Raw genomic sequence first — 24,499 nt, forward strand, 5'->3', positions numbered from 1 at the left:
TTAGTCTATTAGAGCAGGCAGGGTTTGGATAAACAGAGGACGAGAAGCTCTGTTAGTGTACAGCACTATGAAGTGTGGTGCCAAAGTCTTACAAGAAGCAACTATTTTAACCTTTTGTTATTTAACGTGCCAAAACAGACACAACATGATTTTATCTTCTGAATAACATGTTTAACATTATCCCTTCAATAGTGAGTCTCACATACTAATAATTTAATCTCATTCTTTTAGTAATTTTGTTAGCAGCTTCCTTATTTTTAGAAAGTCTTCCCTGTGTTTCCTGTGACTTTCACAGTGAATAAAGGCAAAGCACACTTTAAATTTGGTCCTGACAGAGCAGATGTTACTGACTCTGAACCAAATCTCATCACTCAGTTGGTGATATTGCAAAGGAGACCATCACAGTAACATTCCACATCGACAAACCCCAGTGAGGAAACTATTCCACAGCTCTGGGTCTAAAACTGAGTGGGGACTGCGTTATTCAACCAGAAAGGTTCATAAAAGGCATAAAATAGTTAAGAAAACATTAAGTTACAGCACAAGGAAGTTTGCTTGAACTGAATAGAGAAGAACACACGCACATGGTTCATTTATTTACCTTTCCTATCTCCACCTAAACATCCCACCAGTTCTATGGAAAGGCACCCAGGTGACAGCTGCAGGTGAAGCTCTGAACAAAGGCAGCAGTAACTCACACCTGGAGGCTGGGCCAGCTCCCTGCCCCTGCAGTTTGGGAACAACCTTTGTCTCCCAGCAGCTGATTTTCCCAACAGCTCCCTCTCACTGAGAAACCACAGTCACCCACTAAGACAAGAAAGGGACCACGAGTGACTGCTCACATGACCCATGGCACATGTTTTAGGAGTATTATCCAAATGCAACAGCAGCAATTTGTGCTCAGATTTCCCAAAAAACGTTAGAGGGGCTGACAGCTTAAGGCAAAATGACACTAACATAATATAGAGCTGCTTCTAGACATTTGAGATTATAGCTGTATTTGTTTTTTAAAAATATGAAGTGATTGAATGCACTATATAACGAGCCAAGTGAACATTCACCATCTGGAGAAGAGACAAGGTAGGCCCTGGCAGTATTTTCACAATACAGTTATCTAGAAGACCCCCACCCACAGACACACACGTAATTAAGATGAAGCCCTCAGAGAGGAGTGAACACAACCTCATCTCACCATTTAACTCCTGTGAGTCATGCATCTAAACTATTTTTAGTATCTAGATTAAAAGGTTTCTGTAAAGGAGGGGTAGAAATAGAGGGAAAGCTTTCTGAGAACGCAAAGCAGCTGCTTTAATGTTAAATGATCTTTTTTAAAATTGTGTGCACAAGTTAGTTTCAACTACTGAGAACACACAGTAAATAAAAAAGCTACACAACTTGCCTGAGTACAGGATACACCTCCCCCACTCCCAGGTGTAGGAATCTTGGCATCTATTAAACTGTTAATTAGTTACCAGAAACACTTTTGCCAATTAAAAAAATCATTTAATACTTATCCATCTGGGCATGAAATACTTTCAAGAGAGCATTAGAATCGGTGAGCTAAAAAAGAACTGATCCTGACCTCCACAGCACAGCCTCCCAAACCACCAGAGGCAAGGACATGGAGCAAGCAGCACCCCACAAGCAGGGGCAGCACCCCACAAGCAGGGGCAGCACCCCACAAGCAGGGGCAGCACCCCACAAGCAGGGGCAGCACCCCACAAGCAGGGGCAGCACCCCACAAGCAGGGGCAGCACCCCACAAGCAGGGGCAGCACCCCACAAGCAGGGGCAGCACCCATCAACTCCACTTGTTTCTGTGAGCATCCCTTCCTTCAGGCTCTGAGGGATTCCAGATGATCACTGGTCCAAACCTGTGATCTGCAAACTGAAAGGATTTAATACAAAGGCAAAGCGGAAAATGCATTTCAGGATCAGATTTAAAAATGCATTTTGGGATAAGATTTCACTACCCTATGACACTGTCACTTGTTATCTTAGAGAGCTCACTGTGCAGACTGGCTCACAGACAGAGGACATCATTTATCCACCTGTTATCCCAAACAATACAATGATGTTCAGGAATCTATGCACCTAATGCTATTAACAATTATTCAGAGAAGCCATTCCAAATAAAGATGGGGCTGCTCTTCCCTTCAGTGAACTCATGTATTCCATCTCAGCCAGCCTCTCTCCCCTTGCAGGGTGAAGACAAACTAACTAAAAAACATGTAACAAACTTAATGCATTTTCATTTTGCTCCTGTCAGTAATGTCACTTTTGTTATAAAACATGCAGCTTAGATTTAGAGCCTTACAGATAAAACATATGGATACCAAATAGGAAGCCAGCAGTCCACATTCAACAAAGAAACAGATGGGGACCCATCTGCCAAAATGTCTGGAGAAATACCTCAGGTTACAGAGAGGTAACAGCACAGCATTAGTGCTGTTGACCGTTTGAAGTTTTTATTTTTCAGCCATTCCTCAGAACCATTACAAATATGACTCCAGCCAGTTCAGTCCATGAATGCCAGGTATCATTGCAGACCTTCTGTGCAAGGAGCAGTCACACTCCTCCTGGCCAATGATACAATCTCCATTATATACCGTAGGATATGAAATACATTTTCAGCTTTTCAAGTTCAGTTTCATAATTTATGTGGCAGATGTGCAAGGCAAACTGCACAGAAAGAGATAAGCCAAGAAAAACATCCTGATGGCCACGAATGAATTACAACTTGTGGGAGGAAGGAACTATAAAGCTATTTCCTGTGCCTTACAACTTCTGATCACAAAAGACTACCAAGTAAACAAAATAGCCCCAAATCCACCACACACACTGTCAAAAAGAACGGTGACTTTAAAAATTAAATTGCAGCCTGTTAGAGAACTCAGACCTCTCACTCACAGAAACCAACACTGCACCTTACTAAAATCTTCCCTTTCAAAGTTTCCCCCTCTCAGAAGTTCCCAACTGCAGAATGCTATACCCTAAAAGGTTTTGTAATCTCTTGCTACAGCTGAATTATTTTTTGCAGATGTTGGGAACATGAGGCATGGGAACACGGCAGTTTTAAAGTGTATTTGTGCAAGGAACAAACACTTCCTCCCCCACTTGATTTAAGACTGATTTCACCTCTCCTACTGCAGATTCCCTGCAGTATGTCAGTGTTAATACTTTCATACTCTTACATAAAACAATCCCTTGTGGTTCACCAACAGATACATGGCTGCTTTATGTATCTTATGTGGTAGTAAATAACTTCTCAAACTCATCAAGAACTTTGCCCTGTTCATAATACTAATTGTGGGTTTGAATCACTATACAAAGTGTACTTTTCATTTAAAGTTCAGACCCATTTCTTTATTTCCCCATTTTTAATGGGAAATTTTCATTCCAAACGTCCACCCTCACATTCTTCAGTTACCATGCCCTAAACTTCACCCATTATAGACTATCTTCCCTTCAAATGCATTTCTGCAGCTCCATTTTTGAAGGCTTAATAGTGTTGTCATTTTATTATACTTAATTCAAAAGCATTCTTTAAAAGGTAACTTACAAAAATAAATGCTACACTTCAACAAGTAGAATGAATCAAAATATTTCCTTTTCATTTACATAGTAAGACCACCATAATAGTATTTCTACTTGTTTTCAGTATTAGTTTTTAGGTCACATTTTTAGTTGAAATTGGAGGACAATTACACACAAAGCATTCTTGTGACAAATCCGATTAAACTTAAGCATGAAAACCAATTTCACAAACAAGTGAGAAAAAAGCTGCCACTGAGGCCACACTTGACACTTTGGTGGGACAGTGACACACTGAACAGTAACTCTGGTTTTGATCCAGACACAAAAATGATGCTGGTACTGCCCTGTGCAGGTTTTCAGTCTCCTTGCCTCTTGTGAGCTTCCATCTGGCACAGCAGATTACAGTCACTGCTTTGCAGCTCCTATTCCTGTGGATTTAATCTCTTCCAAAGTTCAACAAGCTATGGTCACACAAGAGCAGCTGCATAGTCCAAAAAGAGGTGGGCACATGAAATTTGTGTAACCTTTTGTAACTGCAGAACTAAACAGACTTCCAGATGCACGCTGTGACTCAATTTGCTATTGCTCAATCCTCACACTTATTTTGCCACTCTGCTCCTTACAACTTCAGCTTTTTTCTTCTGTAACAAACAAGCTGCAACAATTTAAACTTTTTTTTTTTTTTTTTTTTTTAAGACTTAAGTACCTCTCGTTACAGAATTCAGACTGCACTTCAAGAGTCAGGAAATGCCATCATAAATTTTCCACCACGTGATTTACCTTTAATTTTTCCCTATTTGTGATCCAGTCAGGTAACATGACTCCTACTGGAAACAAAGGTTTAATCAAATAGGACAGAGTGTAAGTGAAATCTAACAGAAAAACTACTTCGGTAGAAGGCTTTTTGTATGACTAAAATACCAGCACAAAAATGTCAATCCCAATAAACCCTGGTAGACCATTACAACATAAAACTAGAATTTAAATACATTATTTTGGGGGAAGAGAGACTGAGGAACTTTTACACATAGTTTACATTCTCCAACTGTGTTTCTTAGGGTTTTGTAGCATTCATGTAACTTGGAGTGTAACTTTCCCTGAGGATAAAAAGCTGGTTTCAGATATAAAGCTGGTTCATAAAGCGTGGCCTAACTCCTCCCCAACATTAGTATCAAGTGCTACTTCCTTCCTTGTAGGCACACAGAATTGAGAGACCACATTCAAGCCCACAGCTCAAGTATTTTATGAAATCTTCAGCACATAGAGACTCACAAGTACTCCCAGTCACTGAGTTTTCAGGGTTAGGGCACAATATTTTGATGCTGAGAGAAAAATATTTACAAGAAGAATAAGGTCCTCTCCTTCTTTCAAAACAACAAACAAAAGGGACAGAAGTTTTCAGAAGACAAGGAAGTTGTAGCTATGCTCAGCATGAGGCACCAGTGAGCTTTGAAGCTGTACAACTCCAACTCACTTGTGTACCTCAGACTTCCTATTGCTGACCACAAAAAATTTTGAGAGTGACCTTGAATGGAGGCAAAAGATAGGGAGGAGAAAGAAAGAAACCAAACCACCAACTTCACAGTAAAAATAATACACAGTATTATGTAGGCATGACACTCCACACCCTCCCAAATGTTCCTCCCAAATGTAGTGACTTCTTAAGGAAGTACCTCAAATTTTCAGAATTTCATAAGATGTGGCATTAATGATTTAAGATGATCCCCAAAAGACATCAGTGCTTTGGTAAGTACCACTTTCCCTTTACACCTCCTGCAGCTCTGTGCTCTTTGTAACCATTCACTCACTACTCATTTAAAATGTGTTCACCAACAACTTCACACCAGTTTTCTGACACCATGAAGAGCTTGTACACGTTCTAAGCCCACAGAAATGCACCAAGTGGCCAAGGAAACCTCCTGATGCCATACATGCTTGAAGCGTATTAGCTGAACAGTTTCAGGTAGGAGATTTTACTTGGAAAAGCAGGAACATTGCATGGGAGTCAGTGCACCTGTGAACAGCACAGATCCATTCAGTGACATTAATCACAATGAACTCTAAATAATCCAGATTTTCCCTACTCAAAGAACTGCTTTAATAATTTGTCAGTTGACAGAGTCTTTGGTGAGGACAGAAGAATGAACAGGCAGTTATATGGAGTTTAATATTGCCAAAAAGCAACACCCAACATTAATGGGCCATGCTTAATGATCCTTGTAGTTTCAGCTATCCATTCATTGCAAGCTGAGTACCATTAAAACATTGCCCTAATTCTAGATTTATTACAAATTAAGCATTGCTCTAAACACATGCTTGCTGTTCCACCAGGGAGGGCTGAAAAAAGTTTAAACAATGCAGGCACTGCAGCTTTTAACACACAAACTGATCATTCTCTGCTGCCTATCACCACTTTGGCACTGTGACATCTCAGGCACCCCTGCACTTTGCAGTATCTATTTCTTTCTGTGATCATTTCTGAGACATAAACCTGAGTACAGGTAACTCCTCTAAGCCAACAGCAAGCACCTGTTAGAAGCTCTTTGATCAGATTCAGGGGCAAAGTACAGAGCATGAACAGGTCAGTCTGGAGTCCCACTCTGGAAGTGCTGCCCTTGTTACCCCCAGAGCTCCAACTCCTACCAGCTCCTCTCCCGGGCCCTTCAGGCTGCAGGCAGCCAGGGTCAGACAACATCAACCCAACTGCACATAAATCACACTCACTGAACACACCAAACCTTCTACAACACAAGCTGCTCTCTATCCCCAGCACCCAGACTGCTGTGAAGGGCCTGCAGCTTCCTCCTGCCTTTAACTAGACAGCCATGACTCTGTACAGCTCCCCATTGCACCTGTGTGGTAGCAAAGTATTGCAACACATTCCTAGGAAAGCCTGGGACGTGTCTCATCAACACAAGCATGGTTCCAAGTAGCAGGTGAAGCTGATAGTGGAACCCTGAAAAAGTTAAAGATAGAATCTAAAATGTTAGGCTTTGTGCTTTCCCAGATCAACTGCACCTGTGTAAGCAGTATGATAAATTATATAATTGTTATATGTGATGATTGTTTAGTAATTAAATGTAATTATTATATAACCATAAGAAGAATAGTGAGAAACTATGTTGGAAATTCAGAGGGGCTAAATTTATGTATACAATAGAACAATATAAGTTTAATAATTAACATGAAAGTTATGTAATGATAGAGTATAAAACATGATCATTTCGGGTGTATGGTCGGAGTCAGCTTGGGTTGAATATACCCCGATTCCCAGAGCTCTTAATAAAAAGCACCACATATAATCCCTACGTGATTATGTGTTTCTGAACACTAACAAAGCAACTAAACCAGAAAACCTTCAACTGCACTTTTAATATGGCCCTGTGCCCTGGAAAATGCCCTAAGGCTGAGGCAGAAGCTGAACTGCACTTCTGAGCAGGAGAAAGGAAGAGGAAACAACAGTTCATACCAAATAATCAAATTGCAGGTTCATAAGCAGTTGTTTCCTTCATTTATGCAAATGTCCTGCAGTGGAATTGCTAAGCAGGAGGTATTCAGGAGGAGTGAGATCACTACCTTTATCCTGGCTATTATAAAGTGAAGTGCATTTTCATTTACTAAGCTTACTTCCAAGCTTACTGGAATTAATTCTACAGTTGCTATTGTTTGCAAAAAGACCCAAAAGATGCCTCAACATCAGATTCCAGACCTTTTATTTCTGGAAAATAATCAAAATAAAACCAGAAAATGAATACTGATGTCACTACAGAGAAGGTGATCAGCTTCTCTTCTCAAAATTGGTTCCTTTCAGTCTGCTTGTTTGCTATTTGAAGCTGAAAACAAGATTTTTCCCATTATTCCATGAAGAGCAACAATAGCTGCTACACTCAATAGCTCAAATGCACCTGCAGAATTTCCTTTCATATCCAATACTGAAATCCAATCCAGAAGACCATTACATGTCAGACAACATAAGGAGGATGCTGTCTTTATGCAAGATTACATGGAATATGTCTGGATGCCAGAAACTTATTTCTTGACTCCACTGCACACAGACAGAGGAGAACACAATCAAGGTCCTTCAAACTTCTGTTTCAGTGTCTCCAAAACTATCCCCTCCCTCTTCCCAAGAAGGAAGCTACTCAAAACACCAAAACCTTTCCCTGCATCCCACCTTGCTAACAAGAAAGAACAAGAAATTCAACATCTTATAATTAAATTGCAATTAAGACTGCAGTCTCACAGCAGGTACTTTGTACACCTTTAGCATAAGCAAGGCTGTGCAAGGGGAAACCTTCTCAGTATTATAATCTGACAATTTCAAAAGATGTCCATTATATTATGGAAAGACTAAAGGCAAGTATGCAATGATAATTCTGCAGAATAAGCTGGGAGCATCCAAGATTTTACAGGTAGAGACAAAATAAAGTTTAAAAAAAAACCAACCAAACAAAAAGCCCCAAATACTTTCCTACTTCAGATTCTTCATTTGTTAATAAACCCGAATTACTACATTTCTTCTCTGCTACAAGTTTATCCAAGAATAAAAAGTAATCACCATAATCCTAAATAGACTAAACTTGCTCAACACCAATTGTCTTTAGTAATTTTATTTTCCATGAAGGTAAGTTACAACCTTGCAGTCCTTCTGTTGCTGTATTAAGCACCTGAACAAAGAAATTTTGGTTAATAGTTAATGGCAGTGTCCTTCCAGAGCTATTCAGAGCTGAGTATCTAAAAATGGGCACGAGCAGTAAGAACACAGCATTCAGAACAAGTATTGCAACAGCTATGTCATTTTAATGTTATTTCATTAAAATTTTTAGGTTGGTATCTCACATTAACTAAAAAGCTTGGCAAACAAAACCCCACAAGTTCAGCACTTTGACTGAGAGCAAGTCTTCTTTTGTGAAATGAATCTGGTCAATTACAGACAAATTAACTTTCACATTTCCAAGCCATGTTTATTTGTGGAGGATAATGATGTTTCCTCTCCTTTCATAGGTATCCCTTTGTTAAACTGGTTCCTCCAGCAGATCAAGTAACTCATGTCCTAAAAAGGTAACAGGAGCTGCTCCATTTGCCTCAGAGACCCAGTTTCTGGTTCCTGACCACACAGAGATGGTAATTTCAAATGACACTGTGTATTTGCAACAAACAAATTTCACAATGGCTCAACATGGGCACTATTTATTTATTTACCCACGAATGGTAAGATCACTTGATTTTCTGAGCTAATGTCTGCAGCTACAGGAGTTACTGTGTAATTAACAAAAAAACAACTCTGGCAGGCTGAAGGCTGAGACTGCACTTGCCAATTAGGAGTCTATTAGCACTACGTTTTCAAGCTGTCTCAAGAAATGCCATCAACTGTTTGGTAGCAAGGAGAGGCAGAACATTGTGATAGAAGTTAACTCATATAGGCAATAAATACCTCTGAACAGAGAGTTTCCCCCACACACTTCCCATGATCATATAGAGACACAGTTTAAATAATTCAGTAATTGTCAAAACAAGGAATAATTAAAAGTGACAGCAATCTTTCAGATATCAGCTCTATTAGTAGATGTAAGTTACCAAGACTAATTTATTTTTCAGAAGATGCATTCACCTACTGCAACTCCAATAAAACTATTTAAGGTTATCAAAAGCCTTCTTCTCTTCACATCCCAAATAATCTTAGAGAACCTTTTAACTGAGTAGTCTTGGAGAACGCAAAACAAAGCACACACCTCCAAAAATCACACAGGGAGGTATCTGTTTACTAAGTATAAAGTAATGTCTTGAGAGGAAACACTGAGCACAGTCTGCAACCTACATCAGGATGACTCTAAACAGCTTGACAGGATGGGGAGAGTAACCACCAAGAAACATATTTGTTGTTCTGACTCAGAATGGAGTAGAGGAAAAAAAAAAAAAACCTCCCTAACTCCCAATAGATCTCATCATATTACAACAGATTAAAAAAAATGCAGGCAGTCTCATTAAATAAGTTGAATATACACTAATATTTCTAATTGTATCCCAAATGAACCAGTTAATATCTATTAAGCATGCAGTAAATATTGAACTGGTCAGGATAGGACACACCCTTTGGATGAGGGGAGGAAAAAGTTCAACAACTTTGAGGTGGTTTCCTTATAACCCATAAACAGACCCTGATAACATTGGTGTCACGGTCGTTTCATTCTTAGTGGCAAACCAAACACCTCTAGAAAGATTTAATCTATTTAAAGTAACAGTCTACACAGAATACCCACTTCTCCACTCTGATATAACCCAAATATATATCACCAGTATTTCTATTGCAATAACCTGCAGAAACTGAATTGAAAGCTTCTCATATGAAGATCTGTTGGATCCTGAGATCAATTTGAGCCTGAATGATTCAAAGTAGCCCCACACAAGTCACTAAACTGTATTTCAGTTTACATCCTTTCTTAGAAGTTTGTGAACTTCCAACCAGAATATTGGTGCTAACCCTCCCCATGACAACAGTGATACAAATAGAAAGGTTGGCTTGGGGCCTTCAAGTTGTGATATATGACAGGAGAACAACCTTAAATAAATCTAAACTTGCAGCTAACAAACCACTAAGGGCAAAGTTTTAAACAACAAAAATGTCTGATCATGAAAGAAGGCTCCCACAGTTGACCTTCCTGCCCTTTCCCCATCACCACAAGCATTTGTGGTGCCATGAGCAGATGTTTGCAGAACATGTGGCCAAATCAGTTGGGAACCCTAAAACCATTATGGGGGCTCTTCTAGCTCTTATCAGCAAGAGAGCACAAGCAAATACTGAACCACACACCAGCAGCACAAGGAAGGCAAAGACAGGGAATGGCCAGGTATAAAAATGAGTTAGTTCTGTATTAGTAGAAAAATAATCTTAGAGCTCTTCAACCTGCTTGTGAAATCACAAGCTAAGGGTGTATTGCTCTCAACTTGTACTTTGCCCCCAGCCACTTATTCTTGCCCAAGCACCATTCCCTCCTTTATGCCAGGACAAATATTTGTGTGACGATGGAGTTAACTATACCAGGGAACCAATCCAGTGGAGAACTAAATTGGCAAAAACAACTGGTTAGTCAGAGATTCTATCATCAAGCAGAAAGTCTGCAAGTGCCAGCAAAGGGAGAGAAGTGTGCAGGCTGTGGCAGACAGGAGGCTGTGAAACCTCTTTCACCATCAGCCTACGCTTACACTGAGTGGGAAACTACAAACTCTGATTTCATGGCTTGGGTTATGTTTTCTTATTGGTGAAAGTGCTGACTGTGTTTGAGATTTCAGGGCAACTGCAAGGGGAGATTTAACCTTGTGTCCAATGTCCTCCACTTACACAAGAACTTTAAGGGTCCCTCTCATCTCCTTTCTCATCTCAACACTGCTTTCTCAAATACGCAACACAATTGCATGGCAAATAAGTTTAGGGAACTACTCTAACTCAAACCCAGATAATCTAAAAAATCCTTTTGGGAGAGAAAGAGCTTCCAGTTGGGTCTGTTCCTCTTTCCAATTCCTCACACAGGAACCCAAACACCATCATTACACAGCACACAATCCAAGAATAAGTAATGAATACTCTTTCTAACTGGTACTGAAATAATACTCAAGAGTACTCAGAGCATAAGAGTACTTTTATACAGCTTCTGGAAAGAAGCAAGGTACCAACTTGTACCAATTTCACATGACCTGACCTTAGCATATCTTAAAAAAAAAAAAGTACATCCCAGTTAGAATCAGATCTTGTTTTGCAGAACAGGAGGACCATTTTGCTCTGGAGAGTTCTGCTCTTTCTAAAGAGGCCACCAAGCATCGTTCAAGTTCAGCTGTGTAACAGCTCTTCATTGCAAATGGAACAGGTAAATAAAGCTCCTGCTCCAAACCAAAACACGACAGCAGCTGTCGATCCTTGTGTCTAACTGGGTCCATATTTGACCTGTGTCAATAAGATCCAGATCACTACAAGGAGCTGGAAAAAGACCAACTGCAAATCTGACTATTCACTTGGTACATGTGCTACTAATACTGCTTTTCATTCTCTTGCTCTTCATTAGTTCTGCCTTATAAATACAAAACATTGAAATAAGCATTTAAACAAAGTCTGTGAAACAGCCAACTTTTAACAAAATGTTATGCCATTGTACAGCTTTGTATGAGTAAAAAAAAACTATTAAAGGGAACAGCTCTTCTCGAGGAGTTTCAATTTCCTGCCCCTCTTCTCTAAATATCATCTCAGTTTAAGTTCAGAGCACACAGGGGTAATTTGGAAGCTGAACTTCCTCATCAAGCACATGCCAGCAAAGTATTTGAAACATACTTGAAGCAACAGGCCAGCAGGCCAGTCACACTCTGTATGTTGGATATGAGCTCAAATTGGAATTCTTGCATTATGACTTGGGACAAGCTGTACTCACACTTCAGAATAATCAGTGAAAGATATTCCAAAAGTTTCAGAATGAAGCATACAACTCTCAATCATTACATTTTTGTGTTCTTCATCCTGTGAAGCAATGCTTCACTCATTCCCCAATGGCTCATCTTTGTTTTTAGAAATAAACATCATTTTCATATAAATACAGGAATTCATTTAACACTTGAAATGAATGGAGACAAATATAAAAGAATCAGATCAGCATTTTAAGATTGTATTTTAGGACAACTGCAACACTTATAGTTGCACACTGAAATAGCAAAGCCTGAGGAGAGAAAGCAGTAGTGTGTCCAATGCTTTGGAAGTAATTATACCTTGTATATGAAATAATTATGCAAATCAGCTAATATTCTGTAATACACTAACTGGCAACACAACCAAGAGAATTAGCACAGAACTGAGTTAAGCACCTTGATCCTGTTGCTCTCAGCTGCACACAGTGATGTAGGTAAGGCTCTTATCCTTGACCAGTTTCATGCAGGAGCCCAGTCCTGCTTGGCAAGGACACACAAAACTCTGCTTTAGAGACATTTCAAGAACACAGAAGTTGTCACACATACATCATTCAGATTCCTTGAAAATACATTAAGCCAACACCTGAGCTAGCCTTACACAACACAATACAGACTATTGTCAGCTACCACAGGGTGGAAAATGGCAATAACACATTTGAAGGAGTACTAACAAAAGCACCACTTGGAGTGTGCTGATGAAACTGTGCTTGGCCACAACTACCCTATGCCAACTCTTAATAAATCCATCAGCTTGTCATATTTGCCTGTTTGATGGATTACTGAATATTCACCAGCTGAATATTCAAACAAGAGAACACTGTACCTATGTATGTGAGATAACAGAGCATAATACTTTCAGAGATGCTTATCTCCCATACTCAATTACATGGCCCAAAGACTAGAACCCGTTTTCTTCCTTATTAACACCAGCAACTTTCTGCAAGTTTTTAAAGGGAAGGAGGAAGGCCTGCAGAGGTAACTTGCTGTTACAAGTACTTGGCAGACACAGCCATGCCTGGCTGCAGAGCCAAATGCTATGCTCAAATCCAGCCCTCCTTTGTATTGCCAAGACTTTCTTCTCTCTCTCAGCTCTCTGGTAACCAGGCAGAGGACAAACACTTCCAGGGCTGAAGATCATCATCATCATCTGCCTTGTAATAGTAATACAAAATGCTGTTCTTAAAGCAGTTATCAGCAGGGCACCTCTTCAGCAGCAATAGGAGAATAACTCATGCAGTGAGGGTTAACTAACTGTCCCTTACATAAAACTGAGGAAGTGTTCACTGCCCTGAAGATCTTGCTTATGCAAACCAAAATAAATCTTAAATACAGAGAAAACTAAATGATCCTGGGACTGAAGCAAAAGAGTTTACAAGAGATTCAGATAGCAATGGACAAATGTTAGACAGTCATTTACTCTTCTGCTGGATATATTTTATGATGGATCATTTACAATAATACCTGCTATTACTGAATGAGCAAACAGCATTTCATTAAAGAGCTCAGGAGTCTGGGTGGACAAACGCACCAACCACAAGAAAATCGCCTGTAAATAAGAACAATTAGAGGCACATTAAAAAGAGAAAGTAGTTAGGCTGGAGGACTGAAAACCCCCAGCTAAGGGTACATGGGGTCCTGCCTATTTCTGGCCAAACATGAGCATTCCAAAGGCAGAGAGCAATCAAAAGTCAGTGCAAGGTCTGTAATTGTAGGGTAAATGACTGGGGTGCACTTATCACATCAGTGTCCTACAGACATAGCATGAGGCAGCAGACAGCAACAGGAGACTCGAAGTCAACAAATGCAGATTTTTAACTGCTACCAGCACAATGTGAAGTGGTTTACTTGACAGAATTATCTTACCAGCTTCCCTCATCCGTGACCTGGGAGTGAAGTGCAGGGTCTCATTACATGCTTTAGGTTACAACAGCAAGAAATTGCAACAACAATAGAAACAGTAATTCATGCTATTTTACCAATAATTTACCCTGCTCTTTACAGATGGTACAATTAGAAGCACTAAAGAAAACATGCTGTTTATCAACCAGAACTTGTCCCCTGCCTAGTTCTATTGGAGCTCATGACAACAGCTCCTTTAATCCTTCCTTTTCCCCAAACACTAAAAATCCTTTTTCTTTGCATAGCTGAAGCAAACGAATAAATAACAGAGGACCCAAGTGGCTACATCTTAAATACACTTTAAAGTGTTATAATGCTTCCTTATTACAATCAATTCTAAACAAGACTATTTGCTCTCCATTTAAAAAGAAATTAAACTATTATATACTGGGCAATTCATCAAGCTTGTGAAGCACATGGAAACAGCTCTGCAACACAAGGGAGTGCAAACACGTTCCTGCTGGGCCACTACAAAGGTGTGGCTAGAGCAGTAGTAGCAAAGCTGGGCTCAGGTGGACAAAACTGAGCTGGAAGGAGCACAGAACAAAACAGGAGTATGCCAACTGTCATATCCCTATTACTAGCAAGAAATTCACAGGCCTTCTCCTTTAACTTTTAAGTAAGTGACAACTACCTTACCTGAATTAAAGAACATCTGGATAATACTGTCCTAACTACATTCAGATCTGTCACCTTCACCCCTCTTTTATGAGACTGTTTATTATCCTGTGATGTGTGGAAAGGTGCTTAAAAGGAGCTCCCTCACATTAAGGTCATGCATGCAGAAAATCCCAAAAGCTAAGAATGGCAATGGAATGTTAAAGAAAGTGGCTCTGAGGTCTCACCACACTGTTACATAGGCAGCAATCTGATCTCAATGGGTCCAAAGGTTTTCCAGCCTGGCTGCTGCATGTCCTACATGTCTGTGACAGAAACCAGGCAGCAAAAATGTTAACATGACATATAAAGAGAGAAGTTGTTGCAATGAGGAGCCCAGCTGGCCTTGTTACCTATAAACACACAAACAGTGTTCTGCTTTAAGCTGAACCCCTTGTGCAGGTTAACAACATGCAGGAACCTTTCAGAAAAATCAGAATCAGCAGTTTCTGCTTCAAGAAGAGGAAACTCAACCAAAAAGAGATGATGGGCTGACTTTTGAACTTGGCCACTAGGCAAGCTGATATCTCCAAGTTCCTGACAAGTTAAAATGTGTTTTAGCAGGAATTTTTAATATTCCTTGGGTTGTTTTTTTTTAAGCCATAGGGTTTTCTTTGTAGAGCTCCCCTAGAAATCTCACAGGGAACACAAAGCACAACATGTTCTTGTCCAGTAAGACTTAAAAGTGAAGTTACCAAGTTGCACAACACTCTGTATTTCCACAGCCAGGACTCCTGAACACATTCTCAGTGACCACAACAGCTTTTGCCAGCTCTGTTATCACACAGTGAGGAGAAACTTGGTTAAGTCCCTTGGTGATTGGATTATCAAAGTACTGATACACCTATACCAATAAAAATATGACTTTCCTGGTGCAAGCTGCCCTACACAGTAGCAGGCAGGCTGCAGATCCTCGGTCTCCTGCAGCTCACAAGCAGTAAATGCAACACTCGGCCTCAAGTTTCATCACAAGTGCAGGATTGTTTCAAGCAGGCATGGGGTAACCTGAACTCTGCCATGGGTGCCACAATAGCTGGCACTGCTCTCACCAGAGCATCCAGAGACAAAGCTGCAGAGCAGGGGAGGGAGGCAGACCAGACTCCTTCCCACCTGCCAAATGTCCCTGCAGCTCACACTCCCACCAGCAGCTCCAGTGTGTGACACGTGTCTCTGTGTCTGTCACAGCCACTGGCCACCTCCTGCTGCAATGCTGAGGGACACAGCACACTGCAGCCCTCAGCTGAGCCTGTGACAAAAGAGAATGGAACAAGAAATCTCTGCCATTGCCTCAGGAGTGACTCAGAACTGCCACCTGACTCACCAACTTTGCACCAAGCACCACCCTGGCCCTGAGCCATCAGAAACCTCGGCCATTTAAACAGTGCTCACTGTCCTGGAGCCAACGAGCTGAGCACAGAGGGCTGCATTTATTTTCCAACTGTTTCATTTACTTTTCAAATTCAGTTTTGAATTACTGGGGAAAAAGAGCCCATACAAGTGAACACAAAACTGAAAAGCTGGCTTCTTAAGTTAATTTATTCACATAATAATAAGAAATAGAATTTACTACAGAAGAAATCAGAGTACATAGACCTGCACCTTCTAAACTATAAACTAACCAGGAATTTAATATAATTTCACACACTTTAAGAACTCTTGAACACACTGCAGTACCCATTAAGAGATTGGAGGGTGGAAGAATTTTGACAGTTATTTTGAAATTACAAGAATAAACCTCGTGACAAGCAGATTTTACTAGGTACATACAGGTTTTGTTATAACTGTTTATTGCAACCTCACTTACAATGCCCAGCCAGAAACAAGGTATTACTGTTCAAACCTAATCAAGGTACTTAATATTTAAAGGAGGGAGCTGCACTGGCATTGAAAAGCAGTGAAGTTAACAAAGGGCAGAACAAGACACACAACAAAAGGATTCCACCACATCCTAGAGCAGTAAATCCAATACTCTACCAGAGCCTTCCTCCTAAACTTCAAATACAATAGGACCACCACTCAATATCTAAATAACTGTCTCGTGCACAACAGGATGCAGGTCCATACTTTGGAGTTACTAGAAAATGCTACCATAAAAATAAGAGGTGATTGTGAAGGGAATTACAAAGCAGAATTTACCTGATGAACTTAATTGCCCAATTCCAACCACACAAAAGAATATACAGAGACCAAATACTTCAAAAATACTAAACATAAACTTGAATTTCTGATATGTATTTTGCAGCTGCTAAGTTATTTTTTGGTTCTAAGACTGATGAATATTAACAGGTTACCATTTTTACCTGGCTTTTAGCATTTAAAGTAACCTACAGCTGTTTATCATCACTTACAGAACCTTCACACACCAAAGTATCTGAGAATTGTGTAAGAAAAGTCCTTCATGTTGAAATAGCTGACCTAACCAAGCTCTCAGTCACTGAAGCACAAATAAGGATAACAAAATAAACCTCAGATGAATAAACTGAAACTCCAAGATAAGTATCAGCTGAATATGAAACCAAGATGCAGAGCTCTAAACCACTATCAAAGCTATCAAAGAAAATTTCAAGCTATTTGCACATTTTCAAAATCCCCATATAACCATATTCCCTTTTTAAGGAAAGAAGGGCAGTTTCTTGTTGAAGTTCAGTTTGCTGCTGCCACAGCATCAGCTGTTATTTATGAGGCAGATTATATCATTCAGCTTCTTCTGCAGAGAATTTTGTAAGTCATGGCCTTAAGACAGAAGACATTATGACAAATCTGCACCACACACAATGGGACTATTGATCCTGATGTTTCTAAATACTATTTACTCTGCAGGCTCCACCTTCCCCCTGCCCCTCCTCCCCCTTTTTTTAATAAACAATCTGCTTTATTTGGATGTTATTCCCATAAAACTGAGGCTTATTAAAAAAAACACGTTTTTTATTATTGGAAATGTTGCACCTGTTCTGGAAACAGAATGTCTTTTCCAATTCAGATTTTGATGTAGTGTTGGACTTACTTATACCCTTAGAAGTAAACATTTTAAAACCAGTGTCAATATTATAATGCTACAGTGATCATTAATCCTACAGACAAAAAAGTACACAAGTAAAACTTAGAAAAAACTTTATTTCTCTGCAAGGTCCTGGAACTCAAGTCAGGGTTGTGCTCCTAAATACCTCATCTGTCACATTATTAAAACTACTTTACCCAGGGCTGACTTTGTATACAAGAAGCTGTAAAAAGTAAATAACTTCCTCAGGACAAGACTTAATCACAGTGGTTTTGAATGTCATCCAAATCTTGGCCTAGAAAAGTCTCAGTCTAGTACAAAGCACCTTGAGCAGAACAGTTGATTATCATGAATAAGCTGACACTTCTCTTCAGTTTGCCTTTATCTTTAAGCCTATACATCACACAGGCCCTTTAAAAAGCTGTTTGGAGAAACAAACATTTCTAAAGAAGTTTACAACAGAACCTCAGTGTTGAAAGACTTTTGACTTGTAAGGACAGGTACAGCTGTTTGTCATTAATATCATCTGGTATATACCAATCTACAGACCTTCATCCAGTTATTCCTCTTAGCATTCCAGAATTCATAGAACACAGAATGGTTTGGATTGGAAAGTAACTTTAGGGAGCATCTAGGCCAACCCCCTGCCATGAGCAGGGACATCTTCAACCCTCAGAATTCCTGGGGTTGGAAGGGAGCTCTGGAGACCACCCAGTCCCACCCCCTGCTAAAGCAGGTACACCTGGAGCAGGTTGCACAGGCTCACATCCAGCCAAGTTTGGAAGATCTCCAGAGAAGGAGACTCCACAACCTCTCTGGACAGGCTGTTCTACTGCTCTGTCACCCTGAAAGTAAAGAAGCTTTTCCTCATATTTACACAGAACTTCTGTGTTTCAGTTTGTGCCCACTGCCCCATCACTGAGCACCACTGGAAAGAGTGATGGAGAAGTGCTCCAAACTTTCTCCTACAGACTTATTGTTTGAGGAAGCGAAACAACCTTTGCTAAGTTCTCCACCATACCAAGTTTTTCTCATGCCAAAAATGAAGGAGTGGCTGACACACGCAGCAGTAACATCATGCTCTCCATCTGCAACAACGATCACGCTAACCAAGTCCATAGACAAGTATTCAGCGGGAGGAGGCTCCATTCAAGGAAACAAACTCGTAAATATCTGAGCTATTTAAATGTGTAAGGGGAGTGAACGGGCATCTCAGCCCAATACCACTCTGAACGCCCGGGGTTGGGAGCGAATGGCAATGGCAGCCCAACCTGTCCTTAGGAAGGAGGGAAACACTTTAAAGAGCATGTGGTGACCTAGAAGGCTCTCTGAAACCTGCAGGTGATTCCTTACCTCCCTCCTGCTTTAAGAGAATTCCCTGTTCCCCCTCAGGGGCCTAAGGGCCACGCTGGGAGCCAATCCAGCAGAGCCAGACTCCAAGGGCTCGTACACCGAACCGGGCACACACAGACGGAACCCTGGCACAGGAGGGGGCACACGAAGCTGAAACGCTGATCGCCAAGAGCTGGAAGGGCCCAGATGCGCCCGAAAGGGGCGAGAAAGTAGCCAGCCATAATGGAAAGGCCACAGACTACCTGAACAGCAACCCCTGGCCGCCTGCAACCCCGGAGGGACCACAAGGCCACGCCGAGAGGACGCTCAGGGGCGACCCCGGGCAGTCACCGGGGGATAGGGACGGGAGCAGGGAGAGACAGCGGGGCCGGGGTCAGCCGGGCACAGAGGGGGTGTGAGGCCGCCACCTCAGCAGGGGAGTGGCCGCGGCCATGTTGGGGGGGGCGGGGGGAACGCGGGCCCGGCTGAGGGGCCACGGCCGAGCCGCCCCCGGCCCCCCGCGCGCGCCCCGCCGTACTTACGCCTTGTCCACCAGCTCCCGCACTTTCCACATGTTCAACATGGAGCCGACCTCCCGGAGACCCGCCCGGTCTCGCTCCCTCCGCCGCCGGCCCCAGGAGGCCCCGCTCGCCGCGCTCCGGCCGCCGCCGCCTCCGCCAAGCAGGGGACGCGGCGCCGCTCCCGGAAATGAAGGATCGGGCAGCCCCGCGGGGTGCTGGGAAATGAAGTCTTGGGGAGGGGGGGCCGGGCGCGGAGCTTGCTGGGCGCCGCGAGGGCTGCCGGGAGTTGTAGTTCGCGGCTCTGTGCGCGGTGCCTGCCGGGAGCGGCATGAGGGGCGTGAGGGGGGCCGGGCCCGGGTGAAACTGACCGGGCTGAAACTGACGGGGCTGGGATGAAAGTGACTGAGATGGGGCGAAACTGACCGGGTTGCTAGTGACCGGGATGGGACGAGGCTCCACCGGCCGTGTCCTGAGGGCTGAACCGCCGCTCTCATATGGCCGGGACCCCGAGAGATTGTGCCCGTCTGTGGGGCGCGGACCGCCCGGCTAAAACCCGGTCTCAAAGCTCCCTCACGCCCTTCAGGCTGCAGCCTGCATCCGCAGCCCGGCGAGGCAGAGGATGGAAAAAGGCTGTGAAATTGTTGGTTAAAAGTCAAAACACTGCCGTAAAACCCATTTTGGACCAGAATGTGGTTTTATATTCGGCTTTCAGCGCGCGGAACTCGTTTCAGAGCAGCATTCTGCCCTATGGCCGTCCATCTGCTGATCGTGGTGTGCGGCCTGGGGTGAATTGCTGCTGGAATTTCCAGATCCCCCGGCCCCAGATTTTGGAAAGAAACTGCTGGAAAAGCAGAGGGGAGGGTGCAGCATGTGGGCTGCCCACCGAGGCACTGCACAGGCAGGAGCCTTGTCTGCACTTCTCGAGAAAGACCAAGCTGATAAAACCCAGGGAACAATCACCCACATAAAAACTAACTCAGGAGAATATTGCCTGTTTTAACATAGCTGCCAACAGGCAAGATCATCTTCAAATATTGTCCATGCAGGCACTGAGCAGGAATCAGTTACAATGAAAACAGCAAAGTCATCAAAGTGAGTTTTCAATCAGGATTGTCAGTTTCATTACATACATTTATTTTCTTACACATTGTATTTAATACGGTTTTTTAATGACCCAGTTCTGTTCTTGATGTATGTTTTTTGTTTGTGTGTTTGTGTCGTATATTTTGCCAAAAGACAATATACATCTGCAAACTTTTATCCAAATACAAATGTAAAATATTTTCTTTTAGTTATTGTGTAAGAGCTGGCAAAAACAAGGCATGAGAAAGACCAGTTGCAATGGCACTTGCTGCTCTAACAACCCAGTTCTTTTAAAAGTTAGTTTTTCTAAAAACTTGTCAGGAAAGCTAAACAGCTCAACTCCTGCCCATTTTCTGACACCCACTGTATCTTTTCACACAGACACTGTCATGGCTTCTGTCTCCTGAACATGTCCATGAAATCTATTTGAATATAAAAACGTCCTGGACAGATCATCAAATCCAGCATCCTCTTCCTAACAGCAGTATTAGAGGTTCATTAAGGTGAAGGATGTGGATGGATCAGACCTCAGGTACATCTTTCAAATGTTCATTTTCCGGTGGCTTAGGGACTCAGTTCTGAAGTAAAGTTTTCATGCTAAAACTTTAGGAGCAGTGGATGGACTTTTATTTTATGGATTTTATTGATTGCTTTTTGAGCCTTTTTAGATGAATTTACGCTACACCTCGTGGCAATGAATTCAGTGTTCTGTCACATGACAAAATGGTTCCTTTTGTGTATTTTAAATTGTCTGCTTCATGGCCTTACCAGTTCAAGTAGTGTGACAATTGATACATAACAATTCCCTAGCACTCTTTTCCTTGTCAGTTGCTAATTTAGAAATCTGTTAATTTCTTACTGCACTGTTTATTACTGCCTAAGACTTGCAATGTACTTAATTTCTGCAGAAGGCTATGACCAGCCTAGAAATGTTTTATTGTGGGGGGATAGAATATAAAGATAGTGCAGAAGTTGGTCTCACACCTGAGGAGGTGCAGCTGCACTAATCACCAAAGATTAGGAACAGGCCTGCCCTTAACAGGCCACAGCTGTGTCCAATTAGGATGAGTGCTACAAAAGAGTGGCTTAGCTGGGTGAGGGGAGAGTTGCAGTTTGTTGGTTGTGCTGTGAAGAAGGAGGAGTCAGTGCTGTGAGGAGCTGCCCACGAGGGATAGCTGAGAAGGTATGGGAGCTTTGCAATAAGATGATAACAGTTTTTTTTCTCAGCTCTCTTCATAAGAGTTCTTAACAGTGTTTTCATTTTTGAATGCTACTGAACCCTGAGGTGATGTTTTAACCTGCAGCACGATACCTGTGGTGGCTGTGGCTGGTGTGTAACTGAGCTCAGCACCACTTTTGCTGCCCCACAAATGAGAGTTGTGTGGCTGTTGAGCACTGGGAGGAGGGAGTTGCATGATTTCCTACTGTAACGCCTAGAAAAGCAAGCTGGGTGAACACTCCTGTTGTTCAATATCAGCCTTTTGGGTTTTTCTGTAAGTGCACTGATATTTGCCTTCAGGAGCTAATGATGTTTATAACCTCTGTTTAATGAAGAAACAGCAGAAAGTACAGTAATTGGAGCTTGCAGAATTGCACCTTTCCTGATTGGCTGGAAATGTTGTTGTTTTTAAGTGTGGCTTCAGTCCCTATTGGATCAAGATCAGGTTTCTAAATGCAGTTCTGATGAACTGCAAATTCCCCAGATTCTGCTGTGGTGCAATGAAATTGATGTTCTTGTTAGAGCTGGTTTCCTTGAGCAGCTGCCGAGTTCTGAGTGCTGGGGCAGAGCTGCCAACTCATGGGGGGCTGCCCGAGGCAGATTCCAGGGTCCAGACTCAGCCACACCTCCAAGTGCACCTATCCCCAAAATCAAGTGTACCCACTCCTCACTACTTTCCCATCAGGGGTAACATTTGAATTGAAACTTTAAGGGTCAAAAGCCATCAGGATTTGGCTGATTTGTTTGTTTTATAGAAATTATTGTTTCCACGTGAAAAAAAAATTTACAGCCCACTGTAATCTCACACTTCAGAAAAAAAAAAGAGAATTGTGAAGAGTATTTTAGGTGCAGGCATTGGAGAATAACAATATGCAGAAGAAAGAAAGGCTGAAGCAGGGATTTCAAAGATGAAGGTGAGCTTCTTCTGAGCATTGCTTGCTATGTCTGGATGCAGTAATGGGGCAAGAAGAGATGACTGGCATTTATTGTCAATTTTAAGGTATAGTAAAAAGCAGGTCTTTATGTGACATTGAATGCAACATGAGTGACAGTAATTTTGCCATCCCCATTCTGTCAGCTGCTGATAAAGTGCATGAGCATATGTATAATTTCTGAATGATGTGAAGACACTTTCTGGTTCATAAGTAATTCCTTTAAAAAAAAGAATCTGATCGGTGAAGGGAGAGGGTAATGCAGTTTCAAAGCAATGCAATATTCAGCATAACAGGTAGTACTTGTAACATATATCATGTAGAGGAACTGTACTTTATTATAATTTGAGCCATCAATTACAGGAGAAGCAGTTAGAGAAATTGAACTAATTTGAGCACTGCAATAGAGTTTGCACCTGGCTATTCCAGAAGTTAATATGGGCCATTTGGTGCACAAAAAGTCTTGCACATTCCAAATGCCTGGAGAGCAATATTGTTGTTAATATCAACCATATTAATGCACAGTAGAGACATGTCCAAGTCAGTGATTAATTTACAATTAAAATTCAAGGGGGGGAAAGAGGAATGTCAAGGAAGATCACTTTGTGGCAGCACAGGGAGGCTATGGCACAGACTGAGAAACTTTTCATTTAAAGCAGTATTTCCATGACTTCATAAAGCTCTACTTTTTACCCACTTACACAGCTGAAATCTGAATTCCATAAAGTAAGTTTGTTCTAAGAATTAGTCAGTAGGGCAGAAGCAACGCTGGGATAATACTTCCTGTTTGTAGGCTGGTTACCATCCAGGCTTTTCTAAAAAATTGCAGCTTCTCTGAGTCCAAATGTGTCTTTCTGTAACACATCCCAGCCACACAAACATCATATTCCAACCAGAGAGTCCCTAGGTGGGCTGTTTCAGAACCTGCATTCCTGCTGTGCCACAGAATGGCTTTGCCTCTGCTGAAATTCTCCAGTCCCTTCAATGGGTGTAGAGCTGCTTGTGAAGCTTCCACTACCTGAGCCCACACCACTCTCATTTAAGGAGAAAATCTTGAGGGGTGGGCAGTAACAGGGAATATTGGCAGGGAATGGTGGAAAATGTGGGGGGAGTGAAAAAAATACTGAGTGATGTTCCAGTGTTATCCCTCCTCACACTGCCCTGCTGAGAAGATCCACCCCTTTACAAACAGCCTTTGCATGGCCTGGACCTGTCTCACTGTAAAGGAATGTAGGTAGCAAACTTCAAAGTTTTTTAAGAAGTGAAGATGATTCTATTTTAAGCTTTAGAACCAAGACTACAACTGCCTGTGTTGTGCTTGTGGAAGACTGGGAGTGCCAGGCAGAGGTGATGATTTATCTCAGGAACTGGGAGGACAACCCTGCCCTTCAGACAGCTTCTTCTGCCAGCAGAGCATGCAGGGAGGCTGAGCTGAATGTTAACTGAATCAGGCTGCATCCTACCCAGTGCTGCTGTTTTTTCTAGCCTGAAGAAATGAAGGTTGATTCCATAGTGTGGATTTTCACTCTGTCTCCTCACAGTCTTTTGAAATGCTTGAACCAGTTCATTTAGATGAGGCAGGGGTGGTTTGCTCTCTAAGTGAGTTACAAATTTATGCAGAATTCTTACAAGTTGTCTCAAAATAAATGACTGAACAGGAGAGACTTTATTGTTGCTGCTCCTGAAAAGATGTGCTCAGTCTCTAATGAAAAGCATTTAAGGTCAGAGTTCTCAGGGTTCTCCATTGTCCAGTAGCAGTAAATTCTGGCTTTTCCTGTGCCTGGGGCATTCACAACGTTGCTTTTTGTGTTGTGGATTCCCTGATGTCTGGAAAGGGGTGAATTCCCACTGCCAAAATATTACCATTTAATTAT

General features: G+C 41.9%; 1 protein-coding gene across 1 annotated transcript in view; it reads right to left on the minus strand.

Annotated features, from left to right (window-relative positions):
* CLINT1 (clathrin interactor 1) overlaps nt 1-19,541 on the minus strand; it is a 46,682-nt gene extending 27,141 nt beyond the window's left edge. Inside the window, exon 1 of the mRNA XM_063168931.1 lies at nt 19,413-19,541. Within this exon, the coding sequence (XP_063025001.1) occupies nt 19,413-19,453 (41 nt within the window). The 5' untranslated portion in view covers nt 19,454-19,541. The remainder of the gene's footprint in view (nt 1-19,412) is intronic.
* Between the last annotated feature and the right edge of the window lie 4,958 nt (nt 19,542-24,499).

Source organism: Melospiza melodia, chromosome 14, assembly GCF_035770615.1.
Source record: "Melospiza melodia melodia isolate bMelMel2 chromosome 14, bMelMel2.pri, whole genome shotgun sequence".
In the NCBI taxonomy this organism is placed as follows: domain Eukaryota; kingdom Metazoa; phylum Chordata; class Aves; order Passeriformes; family Passerellidae; genus Melospiza; species Melospiza melodia.